This window comes from Zootoca vivipara, chromosome Z1, assembly GCF_965207765.1.
Source record: "Zootoca vivipara chromosome Z1, rZooViv2.hap1.1, whole genome shotgun sequence".
Taxonomy (NCBI): Eukaryota; Metazoa; Chordata; class Lepidosauria; order Squamata; family Lacertidae; genus Zootoca; species Zootoca vivipara.
Window position 1 is genome coordinate 21,418,201 of NC_142583.1, and position 16,583 is coordinate 21,434,783.

Here is a 16,583-nt window from a genome sequence, read left to right on the forward strand (position 1 = left end):
GCAACACCTAGAAGGCACCACATTTTGAGGTATCCTATGCAGCAGTATATATTTATGAATGTTGATGAACCTTTTTTACATTTATAGGGCTAGTCAAGATGGACTCCATAGTTTGCAAACCAAAAAACAGTCTTAAGAAACAATGCACACACTTTTCTGTTTTCCCTTCCCTTTCCTATGGTATCCCTAAAACCAGAGTTTGAAACCATGGTCTGCAAACCATCACTCTGAGAGAACATGATTAGCCATGTCTAGCTAAACAATGGTTAACATAAAGAAGTGGAGCTAGAGGAGAATCAAAAACCAGAGTTTGGAGAGAACACTGCCAGCACGGAAAACTAAAAACATGTTTAACGCCAAGAAGGGAAGAGAGGAGGGATTGTTCTTGAGATGAGAGAAAGGAAAGAGCGCTCACACCTGGGGCTAGCTCCCAATTCGCAAAACCATGTTTTACAAGGTGTCCATTAATCACTGTGATGCCTTGCATGTACAATGTGTTTTGTTAAATGCAGTGAACTGTGATAAAGAAATATTGCAGACTGCTCTTTTCTACTTACTGTTCACATAGACATTAAATGCTATAGAGGAGTTGGCATCTGAGTTGGACACGAAAAATGTGTATACGCCTCCTTCTGTTCCCTTCAGTCGAGTAAGGTGAAGCTCACTGGAATACCTACAGGAGGAGGAAGCAATTTAGTTTTATTACTCATATTACTCACAGTGCAAACAGAAAGGCCAGTCGCTATCCTGAGACATTTTTAAAAACTAAACAAGTTGTGCTTACACGTGGAATCTTAAAACCACCAAGGATACCATTCCGGTCTGCTTGTTCCTTTTGGACAACCACACTTTGCTATGTTGACAAAGGCAAGAGAAGTCTGCTTGAAGGCTCCTGAATCAGAAGACCATCACTTCTGCACTCTGGTACAGATGCATGTGCAAATCTTAGTGCCAGCCAGTTTCATACTGCCTGGCTATGTGAATTTCACATCCTATTCAAGATGGAGCTCATCATCAAAAAGCCACTCTAAGCCACTCTATATCAACAGCTGTTGTTTCTCAGACTAACTTTTCCCAGACATGATGGGTAGCTAAGATGACACTAAGATAGATATCCAAAGTACATTTACCTGGGAGCAAGCCTCACTGAACACAGTAATATTTCCTTCAAAATAAACTTAGGTAAAGGTAAAGGACTCCTGGACAGTCAAGTCCAGTCAAAGGTGACTATGGGGTGTGGTGCTCATCCCGCTTTTCAGGCCAAGGGAGCCAGCATTTGTCCACAGTTTTCCGGATCACGTGGCCAGCATGATTGAACAGCTTCTGGTGCACCGTGACGAGTGCCAGAGGGCACGGAAACGGCGTTTACCTTCCTGCCGCAGCAGTACCTATTTATCTGCTCGCGCCGGTATGCTTTCAAACTGCTAGGTTGGCAGGAGCTGGGACAAAGCAATGGGAGCTCACCCCGTGGTGGGGATTCGAACCACCAACTTTCCGATTGCCAAGCCCAAGAGGCTCAGTGGTTTAGACCACAGCACCACCCACGTCCCTTCAAACTTAGGTAGGATCACACCATAAGCACTCCTTGAATCCAAGGTGGCACAGAAACACCCAATCTAGTAACACCCACCAGCTACTTAGCAAAGCTAGGCACTGCTGTGTTGGATTTATTTGCTATTTGTTACTATTTGCTTAAGAAACCTTGCCCTCTAATTTATTGATTGATTGATTTAATTAAATTTATATCCCATGCTTCCTCCCAAAGGAGGCCAGGGCAGCATTTTCACCATCATTTCAAGCTTTTCCTGAGATAAATGTAGGCTTGTACCCATCAACCTGGCTACGGCAAATCGGTTATTTTCTCTCTCAGCTCTGGTAGGTACACCTTATGCCTGATGGGAGTTATCAAAGGGTGTCCTTAAGCAGAAGGCTGTGTCTCCCCAACTCTGGAAGAGGGCTGATGCTTGGAATATTCAGGCCATATTGGCAGTATGACAGCTCACTTACTCTGTCCCGCATCAGAGGTTGGCACAGCTGATAACTGTCCAAGCCCTGAGGGCCCACCACTGACCCCAAAGGCCATCTGCAGCAATCCAGGCCCTGCAGGGAAACTTACCAGCCACTGAGCACCAGAGCCTAAGGGGTTGTGGCTGGGACCCTTTTAAACCAACTCCACACACACATTGCCTCTGTGGTCCTGATGTGACATTGGTCCAGAGCAGGCATCCCCAAACTTCGGCCCTCCAGATGTTTTGGACTACAGTTCCCATCATCCCTGACCACTGGTTCTGCTAGCTAGGGGTGATAGGAGTTGTAGGCCAAAACATCTGGAGGGCCGCAGTTTGGGGATGCCTGGTCCAGAGAAATCCTATGTTGGGGCCCTAAGAAGCGCTGTGGAAAGATAAGACGTGGCGGCAGCAACAGCACAATGACTTGACTGGCTTTTCTGCTGTTGCCGCAGCAGATGCCTGCCATGGTTAAGACCAGGGGTAGGCAACCTAAGGCTAGATGCGGTTGTCCGGGAATCAGCGTGTTTTTACATGAGTAGAATGTGTCCTTTTATTTAAAATGCATCTCTGGGTTATCTGTGGGGCATAGGAATTTGTTCATACTTTTTTTCAAAATATAGTCTGGCCCCCCACAAGGTCTGAGGTACGGTGGACCAGCCCACGGCTGAAAAAGCTTGCTGACCCCTGGTTAAGACCAACGGAGGGAGAGGGTCCAGCAGGCTGAGGAGGCAGTAGAGGTCCAGCAAACAAGCCTAGGCGCTGGGTTCGATCATTAGGTTTAGTGGTCATCGGTCAGTAAGTTAAGTAGCAAATCCCCGAAACATACCTCCTGTACACCATATCGAAAGGTGGCTGGGAATTGTTAGAATGATTTAGGGTGCTCTTCCCTCCCCAGAAAAGGGGTAGATCCCAGCAGCTTTGTCAAAGCATGCTTCTTTGCAATGTTTCACATTACCTGTTTTTGCCTATGTTTGTGACCCGCACATAATGATCGGATGAATTTTGCAAGGTTTCATTCATGTACATCCATACTTCTTCTTCCGGCTTTGGATATGCCTCATACGCCACGATTAAATCCAGATTTTCTCCATCATTTACATTTACTGTTGTGTTTGCCGTAGTTGATAAATTGACATATCCTTTACCTGGTTGGTTGCCATATGGAAAGATAAAAGTAATAATAATTATCTGGGTTTCTTTAAAACTGCGTATAATTAAACCAAGGTCAGCAGAGAATAAGCAAACTTTACTGACAAGTATGTTAGAAATTGCAACCTGTGGAAAAGCAGGTCTTATCAGCTAAATGCAAGACTGAGCGTCAATGACATTTTACTGAGTGAGGTGAACAACAACTCTGTGCTTCACAAAGGGATCCTGAACTACTTCTATACAGGCATTTTTCATGACAGGCCTAGATATTTACTTATTATATTATATTATATTATATTATTATTCTATTTACTTATGCATTTCTCGGATTTAATTTATATCGAACCCCTTGAAAAATATACAAGACCTCAAGGCAGCCCACAGCACAAAACGTCATAAGAATACAACCAACGTAAATATAAAACAGCAAACAATAAACGCATCTGCAACACTAACATGAAAGAGTCATCAGTAAAATGAGCTGTGCAATAGTACAAATAAACAGAAAGCTTCTTGAAACATTATCTTGTTTTGCCATTAATGTTGCTTTATATGTCAAACTTTAATTGTACATTTTTAGTTTTCCATATAGTTTTATGTTTAGGAGAATATTTTATTTTCCTGTTTATTCCACCGCTTTAAATATGGAACTTTGTTGTACTCAGTATCTGAGTTTCATTCGTTATGTTTTATGCTGGTATTTTGTAATATTCTATTTGATGTTTTTAATTTGATGTTATGATCCGCTTTGATTTTTTTTTCAGAAAATGTAAAGCGGGACATAAATGCTTTAAATAAAATAAGATGCCATTGGGCCACATAAGGACTTTATAAGTGAGAACCAGCAACTTGCATTGCATCCAGCAATCAATAAATCTCTTTTTGCCCAGGTTTGCCTATTTCTGGGAAAGTGCCCACCAGTGTTTGCATCTGATGATGAATTCGGTCTAGTGGAATATCCACGGAATCAAGAGATGCTGCAATGTAACAGCTAGGTTTTATTCATTTCGTTTGTAAAATTAAAAGGTCTACGAAGCAGAGTAGTGGTGGTGGAGGAGGAGGTGGGGTACCCACCCTTTTCGCCAATTACGGATAAAGACATGTTCAGAATACTCCTGCTAATTACAGTACATGAATATGCTCCTAATCAGTTTAGCACTTATGGTAATTTTAATATTTAAAAAGTACTACATGTCACGGCAATCCCGCACTCTGGGCTGCTTTTCAGTAAAGTATGTTAATAAACAGGGCAATGTAAGAACCTTTGGTGGCTGGTTGGCAGAACTCATCTAGAGTTCACGAGAGACAATGGATTAGACTTTTTAGCGGGCTCTGGAAATCAAACCTTTCATGCTAAAATGTACTTTTTGGGCACACTCCAGCACACTTTGGGGAGCAGCTTCTCTCTCACATGGTCAATTACCAGATGAGAACTTGTTTCCTGCGCTTTCCATTTGTAGTAAAAAAAAAAAATCTGCTAATGTATAGAAATTGGATCATCTCTGCTGCAGTGCCCATTTTACCAGGTTAGCCTTTCAAAAATTGCTACCAAGTCCTGCCACTGTATACTCTTTGCGAAAACCCTTTCAGACAAAAAGTCACACTGAGTTCAATGGGACGTACTCTCAGATAAGCGTGTACAGAATTTCAGCCTAAGTACATAATATGCAAAGGCCGGTACATAAATATTTTATTGTGTGTTGCCTTTGGTGGAGAGGAGATTTAGAAATGCAATCAATCAATCAATCAATCAATCCATCCCCCATTTTATAATGGCACTCAGTGCATTTTACATAAAGATGCAATATGGTGACAATTCTATACTCTTACATAGTAGCGTAGTTGATGTAAAAGGTGAAAAAACCTTGGTTATAGCTCGCTTACTGGAGCAAGACCAACCATGAACCCAGGTTTAGACATACAGTAATGCTAAGCCAAACCATGAGTTTGTCCTAGGTACCAACTGCATCAGCAGCAAGACCATGGTGTTTGGTTCAGGAACCCCCATGTTCTCTCAATCACACTAAGCCATGTTTTGTTTTGTTTTGTCTTAAGTGTTATGCATGAATCAGGTCGGTATTCTACAGGAGAGCCTATGGCAGTGTGCAATTCAAAAACTCGAAGCTCCTTGGTCATCTACAGAAAATGAAGCTTTGCGAGAGTAGGAATGCATTACTGGATCACAGCCATATACCTTTGCAGTGCCAAGCTCATTTACAGCACAGAGATGGCGTAAGGCCATAGATGTTTTTCATGTTGACTGAGGACTGACTGACACACTGGCTGAGGTTGACTAACCAAAAGATAAAGTAAAGGTCTGGGAAAAGATGGATGGAAAAGATAATGGATGAAATCCACAATTTCCAGAAACGATCCATCTGACTTCAAGGAGATGTGGAAAAATTAGAATACCGGTACCTGGTTTGTGGATTGCAGGCTGTTATAGCATGTAATGCCAAAAGTAGCTATGCTAGCTTACCGGTAGGTGGGTCATTGTTGCCTACTGGGAGAGAAAGAAGTGAAGTGGTGGGAAAGCTGGTGTGGTGCACATGCACTGGCAGGAGCACCAAACTGGTTCCACTGGTGCATTTGCACTGCACCAACCTCCCTGTCCATTCCCGGTGAGCAACAGGGGCCCATCTGCTGGCAAGCAAGTATAGCAGCTCTGCCCGAACTCTTGAGTCACTTCCGTGTAATGCTTCTTCTTAACCTGCATGGGCAGACCTGGGGCCCAAATCTACCAAAGCTAGAATACCTTACTTAAAAATAGCATAGAGGCTATGACTTAGAAATCAGACTGTACAATGACTGAGGGTGCTGCATTCCTACAATGCACATGCATAATATGCTTGTGAATGTCCTGGTTCTTAATTAGGGTCTGTGCATGGGACGCAGGTGGCGCTATGGGTTAAACCACAGAGCCTAGGGCTTGCCGATCAGAAGGTCGGCGGTTCCCGCGACGGGGCGAGCTCCCGTTGCTCGGTCCCAGCTCCTGCCAACCTAGCAGCTTGAAAGCACGTCAAAGTGCAAGTAGATAAATAGGTACCGCTACAGCTGGAAGGTAAACGGCGTTTCCGTGTGCTGCTCTGGTTCACCAGAAGCGGCTTTGTCATGCTGGCCACATGACCTGGAAGCTGTACGCTGGCTCCTTTGATGAGCACCACAACCCCAAGTCGGTGACGACTGGACCTAATGGTCAGGGGTCCCTTTACCTTTAAGGGCCTGTGCGGCTAGTTTCTCCTTTGGAAGCAGCAGTACTCTTGCTGAAGGACAGAAACACTTCCTACACTCACAAGTTGTGTCTTAGGCCCAGTTCATACTTTGCATCTTGCAAAACAGGTGCACATTCTTATGAGGTCAGGGAACCAGGTTGCAACGGCAAGATAAGCAAGAACAGCTCACATAGGTCGGCAGTCCCACAATGAAGAGGTGTGCATGCATGGATGCATGTGAGTCACGCAGGCAGGGTCAACTGAATGGGCCTTTCCTATGGATTAGCATCCTTCTGCCATGAAGGTGCTGCTCCTGTGGGAAGGGTCTGTACGATGCCATCACATTATTTGGATTATGCTAGCTGGGTGTACACACAAAGGACATCCTAGTGGCTTCTTATAGGGGGGGGGGGGTCACATATGCAAACCCAAGGGTGATCTCTTTTGTTGACCAAGAGCAGGACTTTCTGTTTCCACATGCTAGTGCACCTGTTTTCACATTGTAACGTACACACATTGTAAAACTTGCTATTTTATTTTTGGCATAACATAACATAATATTATATTATATTATTTATATCTATATATTTCCAACCATCTCAGCCTGTATGTTATGTTATCCCCGTGGCACAGACATCTTATATATCTGCAGTATTACTATTTACCTAGTACTTTCAAGGTTATAGTGGAATTGATTGTTCCAAAAGTGTTTCTTCCTTGGCACACAAATGCTCCAGAATCATTAACTCCCACTGAACTGATGTTCAGCTTTAATTTCTTTTCATATCCATAAGTGCCCGTATTCCTGCTTCTCCCTGTAACAGTCTGTCGGCAAGGGGGAGGAAAAAAAAATTAACATCTAAGATACAGTGTATACAGCATGTTTCCTAGATAAATTAAAAATAGATTTAATTATAACTTTGCCATATTAATATTCATAACTTAAAACCAGAATAATAAGCCATCATGACAAACCTGCCACTGGAACCTCTCCATACAAAACAACTACGTTCTCAAAGCTCTCTTTAAAAAAAAGCTGAACTCACTTCCTCCCCCACCACCACCTTTTTTTCCTTTTCTTATTTCCTTTCTTCAGATCCACTCCTACATTCTTGGTAGTCTGCCTTCTAATTAGGAGACTCTGTAGACTCTTCCCAGTCTTACCTCGGCAGCATGAAAGGCATTACAAAAGCGTGTCTTTTTTGCAATGCTGCTTCAATACACTGGGGAAACATGGGTCATGCGGTAGGGGCGGAGCCTTCAACCTCGCTCTTTCTTAGCACTGAGATGACATCGCCGCAGTTCCCAGAAACACTGCTTTGGCAAGTTGCCATATCGATGTCTCCTCCCATGTGGTCCAGAGACATTACAGTGGCTCTTTCACCACTGAGGTAGCACTGGAGGGATTTCAGTCTTGGCCTGGCAAAATTCCACATCAGGGAAACCTGGATCTCCAACAATTGAAATTGTTGGTCATATAATTCTGGTCCACCGGCCACTGGTTGGCAGTAACCAGGGTTAGAATCTGGCACCAATAAACTGATTGATTAACCATCACTGTGGCAGCAGACAGAGAATGCATGTTCTGGCAAAGGGAGGGAGCATCCATTTTTGAGACCGGCTCCTGAGGGATGCGGGTGGCGCTGTGGGTTAAACCACTGAGCCTAGGGCTTGCCAATCAGAAGGTCAGCGGTTCGAATCCCTGCGACGGGCTGAGCTCCTGTTGCTCGATCCCAGCTCCTGCCAACCTAGCAGTTCGAAAGCATGTCAAAGTGCAAGTACTGTAGATAAATAGGTACCGCTACAGCGGGAAGGTAAACGGCATTTCCGTGTGCTGCTCTGGTTTGCCAGAAGTTGCTTTGCCATGCTGGCCACATGACCTGGAAGCTGTACGCCGGCTCCCTCGGCCAATAACGTGAGATGAGCGCCGCAACCCCAGAGTCGGTCACGACTGGACCTAATGGTCAGGGGTCCCTTTACCTTTACCTGATTTCCTAACCAAATTTAGGGAATCCGTGTTACCAGCCCACAGCTAAATGTCAATAGTCTTTCATCTCTGATTCCAAATTTAGCAGACTCCTCTAACACTATTTCTTAAAAATAGGGCTGAAAGCATCAACCCTCCCCAAATATTTCAGTAGCTTTTAATTCATGCAAATGTGGGGCGGGGAAATAGAACGAACAAACAAAACTAAAGAGTATGAATCTGAGTACATACGAAAACAAGCTTTTGTATGAAAAATTTATAATGCTCTTGGAACTTTCCCAGATCTCCCATCTGCAGGTCCCATATTTGACCGCATGCTGTTGAGGCTCGATTCACCCTTGGAATGGGTGAGTTGCGATTTGCCAACAGATAAGCACTTAAGAGTCAGCAGCTCTGCTGAGAATGGGCTCCAGGGACAGATTACCCAGGACGTATTTTTTTCCCCGAGGCTGTGCGATTTATCTAGCATTACAGTGCTGCCCTAGTCCTTTTCTGGGTACACATGAATCACTGATTATATATTCTAATCACTGCCATTAACAGTTGACAATTAACCGTGGGATTGTACTCAGCAAGGTTAGACGTGACCTTCTAAGAAATTTTCCATGCATGCTTAAATTACAAGATATGCTACTACCAGTGATTCAGAGCAGAGTGGGTGTTACCCAAACTAAAATAAAAATCAATTCCACATAGGTAAGGGGCCTAGGAGCATTGGGACCAAATCCCTTGGATGACTCTTTCTGCCCTGCTTGTTTTACTGTCTCTGGCCTACTTGTTGCTCACAGACTTCAACTCATGATGACCAAACTCAAATTGGAATTGGGTTCAGTTAACAAAGCAATTCCCCCTTAAAAATCAGAAAACAAATCAGTAACTTTTTAAGCCCCAAAGAGCTTTTCAACCTTCATTAGACACACCCAACAATTGTCATCAGGAGCATTATGGGGTTGGAATTCCTGCTATGAATCCCCATTAGCCTCAATCCCACCATATATTCTTAGGTAGCTGCTGCTGGAGCTGTAGGTAGCTCTAGTGTCCCCTGGCATTTGGGTCTTTGTTACACAGACCAGGGATGGAGAGATGTATCTGCCAACTCTTATACTATGAAGGTGTTTTTTGTTTTTACAGAATTATGTATTTTCATGTTTTTATATTGTAAACCACCCCTGTGGTCTTTGGGTAAAGGGCGGTATGGAAATTTAAAAAACAGAACAGAAATAAATACCACCACAGCCAGGTAATAACAGGTGACAGTAGCAACAGGAGAAAAGGAACGGCCACAGGCAAGTGGGTCCCAGGGGAGTGAATGGCTTGTGTGTATGTGTGAAGGATTGAGGAGGGTGAGATTCAGAAGATGAAACACTGAGATTTGTGATTCCTTGCCAAAGAACTGTGAACTTCAGAAGCATTGTGACTTGACATCCAGGCCTTTCATGCGGTAGTAGTGCTGCTTTAGATATTCAGGCTCCTCTCGCGTGTCTGGCTTTCTCAAATAAAAGCCTGACCTACTTTTCTGCGTTGTTGCTCTTTGGTAAAGTCACGACCACATTCAACAGTTGCCTGCGGTCTTTGCTTGACTTCAAATATGTTCTTGGCTGGGAACCTCTGTGCATTTGAACTTTGCTGGGTTCCAGTTCCCAGGAGTTCTTGCTCATGACTAATAGGGCCCTGATAGGGGATAACTACTGGATCAGCTTCTCACCTATGCCAGCAATTCACAGAAGCACTACCAGGCTCAGGAACCTGCAGCAACCTGTGAATATGAGTTTGGAGCTTTCTCAACCACTGCCTCGATTCCTAAAGCCATTGAGCTTCCTCTCCCTGAACTTTCATTCCTCCTTGCCTTACTGATTGACTACACGATTCAGACCTGCCCTTGAAGCCTGCTTCCTAGGCAGCCACTGAATAGTTTTCCCTCTACAAAATGGTTCCTGGGATGCTAACTAGCATACAAACGCATTTAAGAAGTTCCAAATGCAATCATTTAAAAAAGCAAAGGAGCTTCAGAGTCTAGCCTGCTTTACCTTGACAAAAGTGTGCTTGTGTTAGGTTCCTTTCATGTATTAACATGTAACATGTATTTTACCCCTTGAAAATGGAAGTCCCTGTGAGGCCTGGCAGGGTGGTTTTTAAATTATATTTTAAGCAGTTCTGCACTTGTGACTTCAAATGCACTCAGAGACCTGGGCTTATATCAAAAGTGGGTCTTTTGTCTAGATAATAATAAAACAAAAAGAATGAATGACAGCAGGGATAGAAATATGGAAAAGCAAGGATGGCCAGAAGGCACAAAACAAAGAAGAATCAAATCAGGGAGGAAGAAGAATAAAGTAGGAATGGAATCTAAAGTTGCAAGAGGGCCTATGGTATCTACCGGGAGAGACTGACTTCCTACTTTAAATAAATCCTAAGAAGCAGGTGAGAATTTCTGTGAGTAGAGTCCAGTAGCTGCTGTCAGTCAGAAGGAAAGAGACAGATCATGCAATTCCACATAGGTTGTTGTCATGCCATATGTGGCAGAAAAGGTAAAAATCCACTGAAAGGCTAGGAATCCACTGAGGTATCTTATTTGAGACTTGTCAAGGCTACTGCTCTGGGTAACGACACTTCTCAGGAATACTGTTTTGTCATAACTAATGAAGAACGCACCCCCAATGCGATCCTGTGGTGTGTTTTTAAGATTGTTCTTTCAAGTACATTAGTTAAGACTGATGGGGTATAATGAACTCACCGCGCTGCCTTGAAAAATCCAATTAGCTTGCAGAGTGCTATCTACATCCTTGATTGTGCATGTAACTTCAAATTCTTCACCTTCTTTAAGAAGTTGGTTGGTCTTGGATAAGGAGATGGCTGGAAGGGATTTGTGAACTGGAAAACAATTTAGATGTGCATTGTTTTTCATTACATGCAGTGCCTCCAAGAGAGAGGAGGGGTAAAAAAATCAAAAGTTATTAACCTCCCAATAAAATATTAGACCTCCTAGAGGTATTTTAAATTTCTGTGATGTATTTGAATTGTTCTTTCATGCCAAGTACATCTCTTAGTTAAAGTATGAAAACATTTATTGGCACTATATAGCATGCACAGATAAGCATACACAATATTTAATCCTGCAAAGACTGAAGCATAATCAGGAAACTCATTCCATGACCATTTTATAAGGTTACAACCCAAAACGCCTCTCCATCCGCTGATGGAAGCTGAGTGTACCATCTGAAAGAAATAATTATGTAATTATTTTGCCCTTGTTAACATGCAATCTTATATAAAGTTATACCAACTCTAATGACAGCCTGAGCTGCAGGAAGAAGTTTGTACACAATAATAGAAGTCATCAATATGGCTTTACTAGATATTCCAGTACAGAGGAATGTATGTCTTACCTGCCCTCACGACCAGTGTAATAAATTGCGACACCTTCTCCTCTCCATTTTGATATGCCACACACTGGTAACAACCAGAAAATGATCTCTGTACATTTTTTATGGTAATTCCTTTCTGGAGATCAGGAACTAACACCATATTCTCAGGCACAGGTTTCCCGGGACATCTTTTCAAAGTGAAATTTGAAATGTCTGGATCTGTCACTGGGCACTGAATGAGAGCATCACTATCTTCCATCGCATATGTGACAGGCTCACGAAAGAACAGGACTGCTGGATCTGTAATGAAAACAAAAACATTTTCCCTGAAGACTATATATTAATGGATGATGATGATAACAACTACTGCTACCATTCTTCTTCTTCTTCTTCTTCTTCTTCTTCTTCTTCTTCTTCTTCTTCTTCTTCTTCTTCTTCTTCTTCTTCTTCTTCTTCTTCTTAATTTATATGCCAACATCTGACTGGGTTGCCCTAGCCACTCTGGGCGGCTCCCAACAAAATACCGTGTTTCTCATATTATAAGACACGTCTTATATTTTTTCCTCAAAAAACACACACTATGGCTTATTTTCAAGGGATGTCTTATCTTTGTCCTCCTCCTCTTGCCGCGGCCGGCATTGCTGCTGCACCTATCACTATGTCTTATTTTCGGGGTATGGCTTATATTCCTTGAATGCTTAAAAATCCTGCTATGGCTTATTTTATGGGTATGTCTTAAAATATGAGAAACAGGGTATTAAAAACACAGTAAAACACAAATCTTCACACAAGTATTTCCTCCCCTCCAACAATTTGTGCTGTTTATGATTTGATTGTTTGGTTTTATGTTTTTTTTTTAAATTGTTGTAAACTGCTGTGATACACTGGCATATATAAATATTTCTATAAACAAACAAACATACAAACAAACCGGTTAATTTCAAGGTTTCCATAACATCACAAAAGCTTGCTTAAAATGCCTGCTGGAACTTTAAACCATATTCAAATGGTACCTGAAGTTCAGTAGGGAGGGAGCTTGTCTGATCTCAGCAGAAAGGAAGTTTCTACTGTACTCAGTGACTAGTGTTGGATACCATACTGATCAAATTTGGAGCCATTTTGAGTAAGGCATCTTTTCTGCTTGTTGTGCACCTTGATTTAGGCTAGGAGGATTCAGTTTCAAGCAAACAATAGTCTGCCAGGTGCCGATGGGAAGTTCACACGCAGAGCATAAAAGCAATAGCCACCCAGTGTTGCTTGCTCCCATCATCTGATACACAGGGTATATGGATCAAACACTGAGTATTGATGAATATACTGAGTGAATTGTCTTGTGCTAGGGTTGGATTCTATTGTCTTGTGGTCCCCTGTAATTCTACTTGTTTGTTAAAAAGTGGACTTAGCCTTTTACAAGCAGAGCTACAGACTCAGGCAGTCACAGAGTCTGAATTCCTTGGAACTACTGAGATGTCCTTTTTCTGAAATTTAGGCAATTAAAGAACTCTCTACTAAAGAATCCTTATCCATTTTTAAATCATCATTATGATGCTTTCTTGCATAATTGAAAAACAAGAAAAAACTCCTCTGGGACTCATTTTTGCTGGGATTGTCCTCAAAACTTTATAAATTCACCCCCAAGTGTACTTCAGACATTTATGACTTGAAAATAACAGAATGAAAATAATGAGGATGTTAACTAATGGGTTGTCAGCTGAGTGGGTTCTGAGCCTCCATGAACATTTCTCCAGATTAGCCTTTCCCAACCTTGGGTCCTTGGATGTTGCTGGACAACAACGCCCATCATCCCTGACCACTGGCCCCAGTAAAAGGGGGGTCTTTTACTACCCACTTCATCCTTTCCTCTTTCCTCTTGTAAACATCTCATAGGTCTCTGATCTCTCTGCCTGTCTTATGTCTTGATGTCATTGGCTAATCAGTTCTCTGTTACAGTGGGCCTCTTACGGTCGGTCACATGTGGTACCCACATAGACCTGGTCCTATAATCAGAAGCTGACTGTAATTGGCTCAATTTCTCCTAATGTCATTAAAGGGCTACTAACTTTATGGCCAGACAGATTTGGGGGAAATGAGAAAAACCTCCAAAAAGAACTTCCGCAAAATTAAAGTCTTATAACACTGTAATTATGACGAGGGATTTTGAATTAAGTCTATAGATAGATTGGGTTTTTAGCCAGAAACAGACTTAGTTGTTGCTCATTATTGGCAAACTGTGAGGCCAAAGGAAATACTAAAATTGTCTCCTTCTGGAAACTGGTGAGGTATTTTTACGTTTCCAGGAGAACAGAGCAAATTAAATGAATGGAATTACTTTAGTTATGCTTTCCAGCTCATCCTATTGTGTGTTAGCAAGCCCTAATGGGGGAAATAAAAGATCACAGAATGTCAGAATTCCTTTCATAGTACAATTTCCTTTTGTTTATTTAGATTTCAGTATGAAATGGAGCCCACACAGTTAAAATTCACACTTTGGTACATTACCATGAATAGCTTTTCCCATCTCATTCACAAACAGAAATTCCTATGGAAAGTGTTAGGACAAGCATCCCCAAACTGCGGCCCTCCAGATGTTTTGGCCTACAACTCCCATGATCCCTAGGTAACAGGACCAGTGGTTGGGGAAGATGGGAATTGTAGTCCAAAACATATGGAGGGCCGAAGTTTGGGGATGCCTGTGTTAGGAGATCCCTCCGTAACAGAATAGAACCTTAATAGAAATTATTTTAAAAGGTAAAGGTACCCCTGACTGTTAGGTCCAGTCACGGACGACTTTGAGGTTGTGTGCTCATTTTGCTCTATAGGCCGAGGGAGCTGGTGTTTGTCCGCAGACAGCTTCCGGGTCATGTGGCCAGCATGACAAAGCCACTTCTAGCGCATGGAAACGCCGTTTACCTTCCCACCGGAGCAGTACCTATTTATCTACTTGCACTTGACGTGCTTTTGAACTGCTAGGTGGGCAGGAGCTGGGACCGAACAACAGGAGCTCACCCTGTCACGGGGAATCGAACTGCCGACCTTCCGATCAGCAAGCCCTAGGCTCAGTGGTTTAGACCACAACACCAACCATGTCCTAGAAATTATTTTAACTGGTAGCAAAGGCTTATTCCATCTACTGCAATCCTCAAAACACCTTAACAGACATACTCCCCCCCCCCATCCACAGGCTCGAGTCCACTCTGGCACCCAGCGCTTGCATGAGCAGGATTCATTATTCCCATCAAAGGCTTTACGATGCATCTATATGCATGTGCAGAATTGCCCCCTCCATAAAACAGGGAAGCCACCTAATGCAGGAAGCGTTCTGTCTTCATCTGGGAGTACTTTTTGAGGTAAAACGCTGAGAAAAGTTTGATTCTATGTTACTAATGTGGGGTGGCCCATGATTTCCTATCTGTGGATGGAACCTGCATCACACTGGTAGCATTTGCATGATGAAAACACATGGGACATATCAGTGTGAGAGATGTAGCACCAACAGAAGAATTTCCCATATGAGCTGTCCCAGGGATGCAGCAGCCACTCTACGCTTACCACCTTGCTGAAGCTAAGCAGGTCTTAGTCTGGTCAGAGCTTGGATGAGAGACTTAATGGGAACCAAAGGCCAATTTGGGTTCCACAATGGAATAAATATGGGATATAAATGTAATAATATAGGACAGACACGCCATACTCCCTGACTACCACCAAATAACGAACAGAATATTTTGCAAAGAAAATAAACTCTCAGTCCCAGATGGACAGCATGGATATTTTTTCTTTATGCGCAACTTCACAGAGCAGAAGAAATCAACAAATGGAAGGCCAAAAGTAATTCAAAGACATCAACCAATAGATGAAGAGGAATATCTCCGTTCAACTGAGCACACACAACCAAGCACCACAGAAAAGTCTTGCAGACAGTGGTGGGAATGCTACCAGAAATGCACTACTAAAAATGCTTCCTGGTTCACACATATTTCTGTTCATCACTTCCTGTCTTACCGGTACATATATGAATGTAGTATCACAGTTCTAATACCACTAATCAGATGTTTCAAACCATCTCACATCACAGAAGCAAAGTTTTCCCATGCAGTTAGTTCACACATTCAACTGCCCTTCAGGATTATTGGAAAATCAATGAATGAAACATTTAGTGATCTGTACACATGTGTGAACCAGTCCTTAAGTGTTATCAGCAGCAGATTTTTAAAAAAATAGGGAAAACATGCACTTCGCTTTTGGCGGTGCTTCCATAAATCCCTTTAGTAAGATAAAGGACCACAGAACAGCTGCCCACAACTCATTAGAAACTCATACTCCAGATCCTCAGCTCCCTTATTTCTTGATATTCTAAAGATGTTTGGGCTTTACTTGGGCATCTTTCCAATCTGCTCAAGGAAAAAGCCCCAGCTTGAACATCAACAACAGGAACAACTGTGTCTCAAAGGGATCTTTCTGGAGCCTTCTGGCCCAGAACAAATCCCCGAACCAATGTTTCAAAATACTGTGTTACTGGACCTCATGTTTTACTGGAAGTTCAGTCCTGCTTCCAGTTTCAGTTCTGTGGCAACAGCCTTGGGCTACTCAGTAGAAAGGGGAAAGCATGCTTCTCAGATGTGCCTCTGAAGACTATCATACTGTATATACTGAGTTTTATCCTTCAAAACAAGTTTCATCATTGATCCCTGGTTTAAACCCTATAAATACCGAGGTTAAAACTATTGGGCAGGGTTCACTGGTTCAGCAGTTTTCACCTGGACCTCAGTGTTTGTTCAGATGTACATCTTCAACACTTGATGGCTACAACCTTACTAGATCATACGCATGTGTGAATCAACCACCACAGGTATTTCACTGCCGA

General features: G+C 42.6%; 1 protein-coding gene across 2 annotated transcripts in view; it reads right to left on the reverse strand.

The window, feature by feature from the left end:
- KIT (KIT proto-oncogene, receptor tyrosine kinase) overlaps window positions 1-16,583 on the reverse strand; it is a 73,405-nt gene that overhangs the window by 27,931 nt on the left and 28,891 nt on the right. For both annotated transcript variants that reach the window (XM_035113018.3, XM_035113019.3), the window contains 5 exons: window positions 11,744-12,022; window positions 11,092-11,228; window positions 7,036-7,195; window positions 2,965-3,154; window positions 558-673 (listed from right to left, as the gene is read on the reverse strand). In XM_035113018.3, coding sequence (XP_034968909.3) covers window positions 558-673; window positions 2,965-3,154; window positions 7,036-7,195; window positions 11,092-11,228; window positions 11,744-12,022 — 882 coding nt within the window. The remainder of the gene's footprint in view (window positions 1-557; window positions 674-2,964; window positions 3,155-7,035; window positions 7,196-11,091; window positions 11,229-11,743; window positions 12,023-16,583) is intronic.